General features: G+C 43.8%; 1 protein-coding gene across 1 annotated transcript in view; it reads left to right on the top strand.

The window, feature by feature from the left end:
- The first annotated feature begins 1,647 nt into the window (after positions 1-1,647).
- The window catches only part of SPATA5 (spermatogenesis associated 5), a 169,172-nt gene continuing 155,309 nt past the window's right edge, over positions 1,648-15,510 (top strand). The window contains 10 exon segments of the mRNA XM_018083884.3: positions 1,648-1,677; positions 1,679-1,781; positions 2,222-2,346; positions 2,741-2,898; positions 4,791-4,849; positions 5,994-6,608; positions 8,771-8,900; positions 9,505-9,561; positions 10,291-10,414; positions 11,726-11,981. Of these exon segments, the coding sequence (XP_017939373.1) occupies positions 1,648-1,677; positions 1,679-1,781; positions 2,222-2,346; positions 2,741-2,898; positions 4,791-4,849; positions 5,994-6,608; positions 8,771-8,900; positions 9,505-9,561; positions 10,291-10,414; positions 11,726-11,981 (1,657 nt within the window).

Here is a 15,510-nt window from a genome sequence, read left to right as displayed (position 1 = left end):
CACTTCCCTTTGTAAAGTCACCCCAACAGTAGTTGGTAGCTGGTTTCCATGTGCTGGTTGTCCAGAGGACCAGCCCATTTCCTACTGGTCCTAAGGGCTTGTTCAAGTCTTTTTGTGGGTATCACTCCTGTAACTCACCTGCAACACCCACCTGGTGGGTGGCAAACCCTGGCAGCCTGCTGGGCCCCTCTCCCAGCCACAGCGTCAGGGTGGATGAGCCCTGCTCGGCGTGGTGGAAAGCAAAGCCTTGGGAAGCAGCTGTTGCCACAAGGCCGCTCTGGAGGATGGGGACACGGAGCCAGACGGCAATGCGACCTTCCTGCCGCCACTGAGCCACGGACTCTGCAAGAGAGGGAAGTGAGGAGGGTCAGGGCCACAGCCACCGCTCAGAGACAGCCCCCCCTTGCCCCTGATCTGTGTGGTTTTAAACCTTATTGCGCACAACAACCGGGGTTATCGTGTATATTCACCTCATTTACAGGGTCAAACTACTGTTGGTGTGAGGAAGGTGCCAGCAACGACACGGGCTGGCAGCTTGACATTTCATGTGGTACAACTTGGTATTCACACGTGAAATAATGGCTTTTCTGTCAGGGTCTCCTGTAAGGCCCAGGGGAATCTACTCATGTGGAGTACCGTGTCCAGTCCTACGCTCCTCAGCACAAGAAAGAGAAGGAGCTACTGGAGAGGGTCCAGTGAGGGGTCTGGAGCATCTCTCTTACGAGGAGAGATGATGGGAGCTGGGCCTGTTTAGACTGGAGAAAAGACCATGGAGAGGGGATGTTATTAATGCATATAAATATTCCAAAGGTGGGTGCCAAGAGCACGGTGCCAGACTCTTCTCAGTTTCACCAGAGCACAGTATCAGACTCCTTGCAGTTTTATGCCCAGCGACAGGAGAAGGAGCAGCAGCCATAAACTAAAACACATGAAGTTCCACCTCAACACGAGGAAGAACTTCCTTTACGCTGAGGGCGGCAGAGCACTGGAACAGGCTGCCCAGGGAGGTCATGGCGTCTCCCTCTCTGGAGACAATCCAAACCCACACGGACGCGTTCCTGTGTCACCTGCCCCAGGTGACCCTGCCCTGGCAGGGGTGGTTGTACTGGATGATCTCCAGAGGTCCCTGCCAACCCTGACAATTCCGTGGCTCTGTGAGCGCCCTCCGCTCCCTCCAGCCGGCGTTCCCCGCCGCACGGCCGCGGCTCTGTGCCCGTGAGGGGAAAGGCGGCGGCTGAGGGGAGCTGCTCCCCGGGACCCCACCGGCCCCTCACACAGGCCCACCGGCCCCTCACACGCCCCCCTCACACAGCGCCACGGCCCCCACACAGCGCCCACCGGCCCTCACACAGCGCCCCCCAGCGCCGCCCCCGCTTGCCCCGGGAGCCCCCGCCCGGCACTTGCCCCGCAGCCACGCCCGAAGGCGGCCCGCTCCACCCGCGGGGGCTGGCGCAGCTCGCCCAGGTCCACGCTTACCCCCCGAACTTTGTCCGGCCGCGCCCCGCAGCCCGCCAGGACCCGCCCAGCCCCGCGCCTCCGCAGCGCCCGCGCACAGCCGCGCCATGGCACCCACGGGGCGGGGGCGCGGAGCCTCCCGCCCCGGGCGGTGCCGGCCTCTGCCTCCGGAACCACTCGGCAGCGGGCAGCATGTCTGCCTCCTCTTCCAAAAGGAAGAGCAAAGGGGCGCCTGGCCGCGGCTGGCGGCTCCCCGCGGGATGCTCCCCTCGGCGCTGCTGAGGGCGGGCCGCTGGCGCTGCGGGTCGCCGACGCCGTGGAGGCAGGTACGGGGGTGCGGGCGGCGGGGACGGGGCTTGCTCGGGGACGGGCTTTCGCAGCCCCGGCTGCCCAAGCGCGGCGCGCTGAGGGCGCCTCGTTTGAAACTGAGTCCCTGCCGAGCCGTGCTCGCAAAGGCGGGACCGGGGGGTTCTCTCGGGCAAAGTCGGCTGGGCCCCCGTGAAATCTGCTCTCTATTCCCGTGGAGCGGGAGCTAGATCGGGGTGGAAGGTACGGTACCGAGCAGCAGCGTGTGACCGCGGGCGTTCTCCCAGCCCCGTCGGCGTCCCCGCCCCGCGGTTCCCCCTCACGGGAGTCCCCGCGCTCCCCTCAGGGCGGGCGCCGTGAGGGCTGGGGAGGGGTCTGTTGTTGTACCGGTTGGGGAGGGCGGGAAATGCTGGATTTAGCGGGGAAAAAAACGACTGTTTTTTCCCCCTAAAAACCTCAGGAGATGACAAAGTCCCGAAAATGCTGCGCAGAACCCTGGCGCAGCTGTCGCTGAGCAGCATGAAGTCTGCGGAGCTCTGCATAGGGCGGCCGGCCCTGCTCACCTCAGCTGATGGGCGACAGGAGGTGAGACCATTTCTTGCTCCCATAAGGGCTTTTCCTGTGCTTTTCAGCGTTTTCCTGCTGTATTCAGTGGGATCAACATGGAACATGCATTGAGAAAGATGGTGAACGTGCTCTTCCATGTTTTCTGTGTGATATTTACATCTTCATTTTCAATGCTGGGAAAAGTCCATGCTGCTGTTTTTTTTTTTTTTTTCAAAATACAACCCCTTCCTTCTTGGAGTGTCTTGAATCATGTCTTAAGAGCTCAATGCTACTTGTATTTTGCTCTGTGGCACCAGGTTTTAACCTAATCCTTCCCCTCAGCCCATATTTTTGTAATCAAGTGTTGCTTAGCTTAACTGGAAATGGGGGGGGGGGGAAATCTCAACTGACTTACTTTGGAAACTCTTCCTAGGTCTGTACTGCTTGGCCCACTGCAGGCTTTCCAGGTGGGAAGATTGGGCTGAATGAAACCACGCAGAAGAACCTGAAAGTAAATCCAGGTGATGGTGTCACTGTGCAGCCTGTGACTGGTGCAGTCATCCAGGCAGAGGAAGTCGATGTAAAGTTGAGGTATGGAACTTCTTATAGCCTTGTTGAAGAGAGTGATTTTTATTTTTTTTTAACCATTTCCCTTCAAAACTTCACCTTTATATATGGTGGTTTTGTCCTCTGCTTTTATTTAGGTTTGTTTTTTTGGGGATTTTGGTTTTTTTTTTAGGATTGGAAACTCTGAGGTGTGTTTTTGTTTATAAGTGAAAAAGGAAATCAAAGGTACAAATCACAGTTGTCTGAAAATCATGAATGCTCTGAGAAATCAGCAGTTTATTGATTTGCTGAATGATTTCCTGTACTTGCCATTCTAACACTTCACAGAGTCAACATTTGGGTTGATGCAGAATCTGATTATAGTTATTTCCTAAAGTTATTTTACAGTTGCTTTTGAAAGTGTCCCAGCACTTATATTTTTATAAATTAGCATCACTTTCCTGTCAGACTCTGTCTTCAAACATGGCTTTGGTTACAGAGGTGGTTGAAAACATGCATTTTGTTAAAAAAACGCAACCCCATGATGAATTAAATAATTAAAACTAATATATTTCTATTTCTCCATTTTAATATGCAATGCATTCTTTTTTTGAAGCTGTGACTTTTACTGAAATACAAGCTAAGAATGAGGTCAGAGGAATTGCATGTAGCTTTTGAAATATTTATGATTACTGTGATTTATTTTTCTTTTAGGAAACTGTTCCATAGCCAGAGTTTTCCCACTCAGTGAATCAAGAGTCAGGCTCTGAGGATTGTTTTATAGATGTACCTTCAGATTTTTAAGTCTCATAAATGACTGCTTTTCTAAAATTAGGAGAGAAAACATGAAAACTGTAATTGGTCTGTTTCAAGCCTTGTCATTTACTACAAACTATGGTGTAAGAATACAAATTATTTAAAGAATGAACTGAAGTTCCATTATTCGAGTACTCCCTGGGTTTCTAGATGTTTTGCAGGTGAAGTTTATTCTCTGCAAATCAACACCTCTGGGTACTGCTTGCACGCATAATTCAGCTTTTTCTTCGAGTTAAAAAAATCCACCCTCAACTTCAGGCCCCAACAACAAAATTGAGTATGTGCTTACTCATCAGGAAAGGCCATGATATTTTAAGGGCTCTCCTTTAAATTAGCTTAATACAGCTCTGTGCCCCAAGTTCCTTTGTTGAGCAGTAGAATTAAGCAATGGGTTTTCATCTGCAGGTTTAGGGCTCCCCCCGCTGATCAAGCCTTGATTTGCAGCATCTGTGTCTGCTTTAAACGCCTTTGGTGCTGCTGCCGTTCCCCTCTTGGTGTGGTGCCTTTGAAGGTACAGGTGTAAATGCTTAGAAAAGCTGTGGAATGGATGTAGTGAGTCTTATCTGTTTAGTCACTTAATTAAATAAAAGACTAGCAAATGCTTTGTGGGGAAGACTTGTACTGTTTTGGTAGTGGATGTGCAGTGTTTAAGGCATGTGCACAGTTTTGCAAGTGCTCAAGGCACTGTTTTAATCGACTGAAAGATTTGCACGTGTGTTTGCAGGGCTGAAAGAGACCTGCCTTATCTGATTTGTTTTCAGTTCAGTAAACGTAGCAATGGCTGTTCTGCCTGGTGAGATGAGAAGCCTGCATTGCAGGTTCGTGATCCTAAGAAACAATAAATCTAATTTAGCATTTTGTTAATTACAGCATTTGCTTTGGAAAAAAACCACTCAAACCCCAGATGAAATAGCTACGCTTCTTTTGTTGCTGTGTGTGTAATATTTTCAGAGTTAACATGTTGTTATTTGAAGACTGAAGTACTCATATGTCTTTTCTGTTTGTGGGCTTAAGTCATATACCCTAAAACAGGTGATCCTGATGCTTTAGTGCTGTGGCCTCTGGTTTGGTTTTGAAGTAGTTATTGCTTGGAAAAGTAATTTTCTTCTTTCCTACCACAGGGACAAAGATGCCACCGTTAATGCCGAGGAAATGTCTGTGTGTCTGCTGAGAAACCTTGGTATGAGTTTTGCCCCTTCTCTTTTGCCTGTTCAATTTTCGTAGTAGGTCATCAGGTCTTGGTTAGAAGAGCAAATATTTTCCTCTCATGGTCTTAATCAAGGGCTTATGGCAAAATAGGGGATGTTATTTTGTCTACGCTTCTTTTGGGCTAAACAATTTTGTCTTCGGGCTAAATAATTTTGCCATGTTGTAAATGTGTAATTTGTGTTAGTTGTGGCTCTCTTCCTTCTGTCCATTATACTTTTGTCTGGTTCAAGTTAGGAGTCTTCAACAGTCATTGATGGCCTTCTGGCTGATATTGTGGCACAGTTCAGAGTCCACTTGCACTGTGAAGACAAGACTGCAATATGATACACTAAAACCAAGATAAAGTATCAGTATTAGCCTGAAATCCCAGTCTCTGAATCTCTTTTTTATGTTGGTGGTAAATAAGTAAAATTGCTCTTTATTGGGTGGTAGATAAATGTAAGTAAGGCAAAAAAAAAAAGGTAAGTTATTCAAGGTAGTGTTCCTCACTACAAATTGTTCTACTCAAAGGGAATCTTCTAGTCTAGGAATTAATAACATTATTGCTACTCCAGGAAGCAGGAAACTTGAACTGCATTGCAAATTCATGAGTTTGGCTGGAAATCTTGTTCATGCTTTGCCTTTTTTTTTCTTTTTTTTTTTTTTTGTGCCTGTAGGGTATATTCAGATCACATTGCCTCATCTCTCTGTCAATGCACAGGCTAAAACCTGGTTTTTTTTTTAGGCCAATACTCTCAAAGAAAGTGGGTTGAACATGAAATATTATCAGGTGCACAGCAAATACAAAATTTTTACTTCTTACAATACTAATTCCAATAATCTCCCTTTGTGTGAAATTTAAGAGACTCAAATTAATGACGAGTTTAGTATGAGTGATTACATATGATGCTGACAAATGTTTGTCCAGTAAAGTCTGCTTGTGTACAAAGGGATCATTCAAAGTACCTGAAATTACCTTGAAATTATGTTAGTACCTTTTGTTATGTTAATGAACAGCATTCTCTAAATGAATGATAAAGAATTATTCTAATGCAAGAATGTCTGAATGTTACTGCTGCCACAGTAGATTGAAATGCCACCTTCTTTGTCTTTTTTCTTCTTTCATCTTCTCATAGATGGGAAAATAGTTCTACCAGGAAACCTCTTGGCTTTCACTTTCTATGGCAAACTGTGCAACATCGTGGTGATGAGAGTGAAAGGAACTGATGGTGCAGAGCTGAGTGCCCAGGGCAGTGCCATTCCCAGTGACCCAGACTTTGAGAGATCTGATTTGGAGACAAGTGCCTTGAATTTGTCCCTACAGCTCGGCAGGATGGACATTGGTGACAGTCCAGGGGTTGCATCTTTGAGCACACCAAGCAAACCAATGGATCCAGGCTCACCAGTTACACCCAGTTCTGTGACAGCCAGTGGTCCAGACTCTGGTCAGGGAGAGAAAACCCACAGCGAGGGAGATGGTGCAGACCTCACCGAGGATTCGGAGTCAGCTGGGAAAAGCAGCAGTGAGGGACTCCCAGTAACCGGAGCAATGAGCAGTACAGACTCTTTTTATTTCATTTCTTCAAGAACTAGGATCAATTTTATAGAACCCAGGACCAGTGTAGCAGAAGATGGCGACTGTGAGTCCCAAGTCACCTATGACATGATAGGAGGTTTGAGCAGCCAGCTCAGAACTATTAGAGAAACAGTTGAACTGCCCTTGAAGCAACCTGAACTGTTCAAGAGTTACGGTATGATGCCTAAAGAGTTGGTTTTCTTCATTTGATACCAGTTTTCTTCTTTAATTTGATTTTTAAAAAAACAAACAAACAAAAAAAAAAACCCAAACCCACCACACATTATCCCAGGAGCATGCACTGATTTTTATGCAACACTGACCTGGTATACTTGTGTGTCCAAACAATGTCAAGCTGCTTTATGGTTATACTGTATGGGTACTGTGAAGATGTTACAATGAGCTTGTGTGAAAAATAGGTGAGCAGAGAAGAAATGTGCGTCTGTACAAAAATTCAGGTGTGCATAAGCAGAATTTTTGGCAAATAGGAAAGACTTCTTTGCTTGGGTGTTTCAAAGGTGCAATTCTTTGAGTTGTTGTAAGATTTTAATTCATTTTGGTAGAGTCAGTTAATGATATTTTTTTAAATGGAGAAAAAGTCAGATTAGTTCTTCTGCTGTTTTTATCCCTGGTTGTAGGCTTCCTGCAAAATTTTCAGGAAGTCTTTGGGGCTGTTTACTCAAGCTCTTCAGTGTATGAGGAGTTTGAGTCCTTCCTCTGTGAATTACAGGGTGGAAAAATGAATATGATTACAGTTGCCATATATAAAGTTATATCTAACACATATATGAACTCAGAGGGTTTTTGTGACAAAGCTAAAACTGTACTGTGTATTTATCACAAATGGATGTGTACCTTGTCTAGGTGTGCATCGCAGTGAGATAGGGCTCTTACCTACAAACATGGCTTTAATATCATGTCTTTGAGGCTTTTTATTGCTCTGCCTTTACCTCTTCCCACACACTCACTCTGGAGAGGAGGTGATTCCAGCTGGGACAGTTTCCATAACACACAGGTGGCTCTTTCTTGGCCGTGATCCCCAGGTGTCAGTGAGGTGGTCTGAGGCATCTTCATCTACGTGTGCCCCAGCTTAATTTGGTCCAGCCTCAGCATCAGCACGTGGTTTTGTGTTAGCACAAAGTTTGCTTCAGTGTCAGCATTCTTCATACCCGGTCCCAAAAGTGCTTGAGCAGATTCCCTACTAACTACGTGGTAGATGATGGTGTTTCCTCAGCAGTTACAAACCTTTAGTAACCATCCCAACGCTGTGAGTCTTTGCTCACGGGGAGCGAGCCTGGCAGTGAGGTGAGCCTGTGGTTCCACAGTACCGTTTCTTGCCCGTGCCAGAAACGCCACAGGAGGGAGCAGCTCATGCTTTAATTGGACTGCTCTGAGGGAACCTGCTCCTGAAGACACTTTTACTTCCATCCTCTGTCAGTTGGCTGATAATTTTTTTCTTTTCAGGTGTATTAGTTTCTAAGATTCAGACTTGTGACATCGTTCCCTGTCTGATTCCCAGTCCCCACCTGATGTTTCTTTGGTTGTGTTTCACCAATGTCTTTTTTTGCCAAAGGCAGTCCTTTGTCAAACACTTGTCTCTGCTTTTTGGTTTTTTAATTTTTCACCTTCTGATTTTGACTTTGTGCCCATTTAATTTGACTTTGCTGGTCTGGAACTTGTTTTGGTGGGCTCTTTACCTGGGATCATAATAGTACCTTTGTGCAGTTACCTGTATTTTCTGTCCAGCTCTAGCTGTACTCAGCAGTACCTTACGTGCTGTGCCTGAACATTTCTCTCTTTTTGGCTCTTAACATTTGCCATTAAATAGACAAATTCACCCTTCTGATGTGTGTTTTCCATCATCTTGCAAGTGTTCTTGAATCAAGCCTCAGAGTATTTCTGAAATTCTTTTGAAGTGTTAAAGAGAAGTGGTTTTCTGATGTTGGAAATTTGATGTAATGACACTGTAAGAATCATTAATAACTTAAAGTCTATTCATGGATGTTAGGTACTCAGTCCAATAATGTCTTAGAGAAAAACCACAACACACATAAGGGAACTGAAAAATACAATTATTTAAGGAGTTGTTTTTTGAACAGAATCTTTTAGACTTTAAAAATAAAGAACATAGATGTATGTCCCACTTAAGAGTGATCTTTTCACTGTAAGCCTTTAACAGGCGTGTCATTTTATCACGATGACACGTCTGTTTGGTTAATGCTGGGGTCAGATTTATTGGTAATAACTGGGACAGCGAAACGTGCAAGTGCAGGTTTAGTCTGGCATTTCTCACAAGGAACTTCTTTTCTCTGTTTGTGTGCATGTGCTTGTCCAAAGGAATCCCTCCTCCTCGAGGAGTGCTGTTATATGGCCCTCCAGGCACCGGGAAGACTCTGATTGCCAAAGCCATCGCAAATGAGGTTGGCGCTCACGTTACTGTTATTAATGGGCCTGAAATAATAAGCAAGTAAGTCCACCCATTTTATTTTCATTAATTCTATAAATGTATCAGCCCAAAATCTATCCTGGCATGTCTCCAGCGGGGATAGATGTAGTATTGGCTATGGGCTGTCTGCCCAAAGGAGTCAAAAACAAGCGAGAAAGGGTTCTCTCAAGCAGGGCTTATGTTTCTTGTATTTAAAGAGGTTTATTGGACTTGACCAAGAAATTTGACTAAATTAAAGAGGAGACTGGAACTGCATCTACAATTGTGTGTAGGTTAGTTCTGCAACAAGAAGAGTTACTTCTTAAACCATATTTGCAGTTAAGATGCCACTACGCAGATTACTGTCTCCAGGGAACTAACTGTTTATTGTTCTTCAGATAAAATGGTTTTTAACACAGAAAAAAGACGTTTCCCTTTAATCTTTTTTGTAGTTACTAGATGGTTCTATCTTGGCCTTACTTTCTTGTCCTTGTGGAAATACAGTTTATTGTAGATCTGCGTTTACTTTGGGACTCTGAAATTGTGTGCTGTGGCCTTTTTGGAACGCCCCCCCCCCTTCCCCCCATTTGCCTTTCGAAAAGACCAAAAAAAAATGTTTTTTATTAAAATATTTTAATTCTTATAGGTTTTATGGGGAGTCTGAATCGAGGTTACGTCAGATCTTCGCTGAAGCCTCTCTGCGGTACGTCCTTCTGGGTGACTTTGTTTGCAGCGTCGGTTCCAGCCCCAATGTTCTTAGAAGAAAAACATTTGCAGGAATCTCTGAGTTTGTAACTTTTTCCTGCAGTGGTTTCTAGAAGGAAATAAATTTGTTTATATAGAGCTTAGCTAGAAGGAAGGCAGTGAAATTCTAGTCTGCCTGTTAAATAAATCCTTTTGGACGCTGCCCTTTTCAAGGGGCTGTTACAGATGGTGCCAAATCGCTCGCTCTGTGTCGTCAGTGTATTGTACTCTTGTTTCAGCAGAGGGAAGCAGGAGCCAGAGTTTCACCTGGATCCAAATTTTTCTGTCTGGTTTTATCTTTGGAGACTAACATAGCCCTGTGCTAAGGCATGGAAGTCAGGCTAAGTGTTGGTACTGGATATAGCATGCCTCTGGAGTAGGGAGGTGTTCTGCCCAAATTTGTTAGACCTGCTTAAGGCAGGTTTTAGACTTCCAGGTGATTGTTGTTCATAATACATGAGCAAAAGACTATTGCATACGGAAGGTATTAGTTGTCTAATGTATTAGTTGTTTTAGTTTTCTCGTTATTCAAGGTTGAAACTTTTAGCTGCCTAAAGGAGTTGGATGGTTGTTAGTTTTTCTAGGAACTGCATATTTTTCCATGAACAGCTTTGCACTTCTCTGCCTTGGTGTTTTAAATCTTCCCGAGCACCTTAACGTTTTCTTTCCTTTTTTGTTTTCCCCCCAGTCGCCCCTCAATTATATTTATAGATGAGTTGGATGCACTCTGTCCAAAGAGAGAAGGGGCTCAGAATGAAGTGGAAAAGAGAGTTGTTGCTTCATTGCTGACGTTAATGGATGGCATTGGCTCAGTAAGTCGACTGTATTGAGACAATTAATGTGTATGTGGACTCACTGAACAAAACGGTTTTGCTTCTACAGCGGAGCCAATTTTAGATGTGTCATTTGGGGGGAAAGAAAACAGGCTTAGGTGAGACTTTATATAGTAATGTAATGCTTTTTTGGGTGCTAAGCAGAAGACGTAGGAGAGGAATGTCTCCTGATAACTGAGATTAAAAGCAAGTAAGTTTCTTCCATTCCCTGCCTCTCCTTTGCCTTCTCCCCCTCTTGTACTTTTGGAGGTCAAACTGAAATTTCAGTGATAGCCCATCATTGATCTAAGCCAGATATTAATTGCTCTGAAATCAAAGTTATCAAAATGCTTCTGGTGATATGTAGGCTGCATGATTAAAGGCAGTAGCAGCTATTTCAAGATTGCCATAGTAATATTTAGGTCATAAACAAAAGCCTACTAAAGGAGCAGTAAACTTAATAGAGTAAGTTATGGATTAAGCCCATAAAGTTTGCCAATCTCTCATCAATTATTTTGTGAGTATCAGTAGGAAAGATGAAAGAAACCTGTCCAGAGTATGAAAATAACTTGCTGCTGTTTATGTAATCTGCAAGTTTCTAATTATTTTCCTGCATGAGCATTTGAGTTGCCCGGTCTGGAGCTGGTCACAGGCAGAAGAACATATTTTCTGATGGCAAAGGCTGGTGGATAGTCTTCCTGGAAAAAGTGCTTCATTCACAAGAAGAGAATGACACTGCAAGAGACCTCCTAGCTGCTCTTGCCTTGTTCTAAATGTGCAAAAGCAGAGCTTGAAGAAATTGGTTAGGATTTTTGACGGTGCTTTTCCTACTGAACTTACAGGAAGCTTTATAACCTCCTGTCTCTGCTGGTTTTGATACCTTAACTTCTCTGTTTCCCAACCTTGTTTGTTCAAGGTCTGCTGATACCGTTTTGTTCTTGTACCAACGCTGCATTTTAGCTTGAACACTTCTTTTCCTTTACTTGGTTCTTGCTTTCCTGATATGGGAAAGCAGGTTCTTGGGGATTCAGGTGGGAGACACTGGGATGAGAGTATCTTGGAGTAGTTTCTGTTGTATTATCTGTATGTTCATGCAGCCTGTAGTATTCCTAAATTGCAGCTAGGGATGGATTGGATGGGATCATTGATGGGCTTTATAATCTAAAAGGTTTGAGAGCTAGCATCGGGATTCCAGTGTGTGTAGTAGTTGGAGGAGTAAGCAAGAAGTTTGTTGATAAGCTACATGGCATTTAGTGACTTAATAGAATTTGTATTTTAAAAATAACGTTTTGCACTGTTTGATGCCTTCAGGAAGGCAGTGAAGGGCAGCTCTTGGTGCTGGGGGCCACCAATCGCCCCCACGCTCTGGATGCAGCTCTGCGCAGACCGGGGCGTTTCGACAGAGAGATAGAGATCGGAATTCCCAGTGCCCGGGACCGCCTGGACATACTCCACAAGCTTCTCAGGAAAGTTCCCCATTCGCTCACAGAGGTGGAGTTGGTGCAGCTGGCTGATAGTGCACATGGTTATGTGGGTGCAGACTTAGCAGCCTTGTGCAAGGAAGCAGGTAAGGCTTTGTTTATCTTATTTAGGATCTTACTTTACAGTTAGTCTCTTTATTAAATAAAAAACAGTGTAAAAAATCCACAGTCTGTACCAATAGCTTTTGAGACAATGTTTTCTTAATTTTTTGTGTCGAAAACGCAGCCAAGTGTGGAATATGAGGAGCACCAGTCTGCTCCTGGGCACGTCAGAAAAATTCTTTGAGTATTAGTAGCTTTTAAAATCTAATGTTAAGATGAGTAACCCTGGGGAATCCCCTGTGCTATTTCTAGCATATTACATAGCTCCCTGTCTCTCGGTAAGCCAATGGTTTAGGGAGTTCACTGACATCCCTAAGAGTTTTTCTACTCTAGAGCCTACCTCCTTCATACGAAAATCCCAGGCTACACAGCTTGTCCTGCAGGTCCTTGTCCCCAGGATGTGGAGACTGTGGCCCTCAGTGGTGTTTACTGCGTCTCCCTTCCCTGTTTTGTGCCTTGTATTCCATTTTGCTGCAGATGAGGACCTTGTGGCAGAGGTGGGGGGACTGTGTGCCCCTGGGACAGGTTGTGTGGTGGAGCTGGGAGAGCTGGAGAACACTGAGCTGGGGGGCTGGAAAGTGTCCCTTGGCCTCTGGAACAGGCATAGCCCTGGAGAGTTATGCAGCCAGAGTTCAGTATGTTCCAGAAAATACTTCACCATGAGTTCACCTCTGTTTCCTTTGGATGAAATATGAAAAGTACTCTCTATCAGTTCTTACATTTTGCTAATTCGAGCAATTCTAGTGTCTGTGTGGTTTAAGTGTTGGACCTTAAATCTGCCCATGAGCAGCCTTTTAAAACAGTCTAGTCAAAAATATGACTCTCCAGCTCTGCTTATGCATATTTGCTCCCTTATGGTTCACAAATAAGTTTGCTGCATGTGCTGGGTACTTCTGTTTCCTTTGGCGCTGGGACAGCTGCTTGTGGCAGTGGCACAGAGCATGGATAATTCTTGCACTGGAATTAACTATGAAGATGGCAGAAGTTTTAATGGGGTGATGGCACCTGGAACAGCAAGGTTTTTACTTGCCAGCTTCCGGAAATTTTAAGGGATGGTTCTCAAATATGGATTTGTGGACTCTTCTATGGATCAAGAATAAAAAAGTTTGTAGAGACACAGACTACTCATTTTATAGCGGTCTTCTGTTGACTTCAATTGTGTTTTAAGCTCTGTTTGAAGTTAGAAAACGTTATTTTTTTCCTGTTTGTATATATTTGTTTTAAAAAAAGATAAACTGCTTTTTTATTTTCCTTCCCCTGTGTTTTTGGAAGCCTATCCATCTGCCTGTGTCACAGGACTCACACAGTAAACACTTAACTAATGTAATCTGAAGTTTTCAGTGAAAAGTGTTTTGGTTTCAGTTCCAAACATGACCCAGCCTAGGCTTTAGTTGTACATGTGCACATGGATTCTGGACACTTCATAATCCAGCTGCAAATAGATTATATTTACCCACTTCATGAGGCCCTTTTAGAAAATCAATTTTGAATGTTGTGCAGATTGAACGTTACACGTGTTGTAATGTGTTGGCATCTGCCAGTGGTGGGTTGCAGGACATGCTGTTATCTGGGAGCTTTGCATCCAAAGGCAGTGCTGGGAATGAGGGAAGAAGGATGTCTCCCTTCTGTTGATCTTCCTTCCTGAAGTTGGAATCCGTGCTGTTAAATATCCTTGTCGTTTCTTAACTTGGAGTGACCTCTGCTGGGGAAAATGCAGTCCAGCGCCGTTTAAGTCTTTGCAGCCCTCGTGAATTTTTCCTTTTCAAAGAGTTGCAAATTCTGTCAAAGTATTGCATAAACTCAGTGCAAGTTGCTCGTTTTTAAGGAATTTTCTTAGATTCTTTTTTTTTTTCGATTAAGCTGTTGGTATCTATATTTTATGTTAAATTTTCAACACCTTGTAAAATGTTAGAGCTTTTCACTGAAGTTCAGCTATGTTTTATAACATGCTATTTCTCCTCAGCAGAGCAAGATTATTCCATATGGCACATTTTCCAGTGTTTTGTCTAGTCTGGTGTGTTGTTCCAGCAATGGGCTTCTGTTGCTTCACTTGAGAAGCTGTGCTGTAGGCCAAGCTTGCTTGCTGTCCAAGAATGCTCTCTGATATTCAGCCTAAGTTTTCCTTGTTTAGTTTCATCCCATTATTTCTATTTACATCCTTGTATAACACGTTTGCTCTCCCTCCTTAGTGTTTACACCCTTCAGATATCTCTAGGCTGTTCTCATGTCCCCTACCTCCTCATTCATTACTGAGCCAAACTATAAATATTTAGCTCTTTTAATCTTTCCTCATAAATAAGTCCTTCCTGCCTTCTGAGAAATTATGTTGATTTTCTCTGAACTGCCTCCAGTTTGTCAATAACCTTTTGGAGATGTAGGGCTTAGAATTGAACATAGTATTTCATATATGTTACAGCATAAACCAGGGTACAAACATACAATTGAGTTGGTCTTACCAAAATGCTTGGTAAGAGTTCTTGCACACATTTTGAGGTTACTTGTGCCACTTTCAGACTTGATGAGTGTGTACGTACAGAAAAAGGATGTCAGAACTCAGGAAAACATGTTCAGTTTTTGGTATGAGATTATCGTTGCTTGCTGATTGTGTATTGCTGTTGTGGTCTGGGGAAGACTTTCAAGTCTTTCTTACCCCTTCTATATCTTTATGTATTTCATATGTGGCTGGAAAGCCTGAAAGTTTACAAGCTGAAGATGTTTACATTCTCAATACGAAGTTTAGATCATTTTCAGAGGACTCATCATTCCTTATCTTTCTACTTCAACTCTGTTTTTTTAACACATGTATTGTGTATATACTGCTTATGTAAACCAAGGGTGTAGTAATTATTGTAAGATGGTAAAGGTAGTATTTGTAGGGCTATGACAGACAAACCTTTTGCGTCTCTAGTTAGGTTTCCTAAGATGCTCCATTATAAAAGCTTTGAAGTTTGTCTTCTATATAATTCTGAAGACCATATGTTAATGAAAAGTAAATAGCAGTTGTAGAATTAAATATCCCAACTGTTTTCTTGGCAGAAGTTGTTTGTTCTCCTGTGCAAGATTTGCTTAGTGGTACTTCTGGGGTCAGACAGGCAAGTCTTCTGTTCTGTTCAGCAACTCTGTGCACATTCATGGAAGTTTTTAGGGAGTTTGTGGAGGCTGTGATGTTCAGGTTGCCCTCAAAGCTTCTCAGCCCCCATGTATGTGTCGTGTACAGAATTATGGTGTGGTGTGTGCTGGAATGGGCAGGGAGGAAGGGTGGCCAGGAAACCTGGAGAATCTGTGCAGTGTGCTCTGGACTTTTCCAGATGGGATGTTATGACCAAAACCCATGACACCTTTATATAGAGACGCTTGTAGTAATCAGTTAAGAGTGTTTTTACTTGATCTGCTGAGTATATAAAATATTAGTGGATTTTTTTTCCAATACCTTCTTTTCTTCTACTAAAGAAACAGTTCTAACCTCTCAATAAAAAAGGAAACCACAAAACTTTGTGACTTTATAGGAAAAAC

Source organism: Manacus vitellinus, unplaced genomic scaffold (genome assembly GCF_001715985.3).
Source record: "Manacus vitellinus isolate BGI_N305 unplaced genomic scaffold, ASM171598v3 scaffold_69_pilon, whole genome shotgun sequence".
NCBI lineage: Eukaryota > Metazoa > Chordata > Aves > Passeriformes > Pipridae > Manacus > Manacus vitellinus.
Note: the sequence above shows the minus strand (reverse complement) of the source record. Positions and strands in the feature narration are given on the sequence as shown.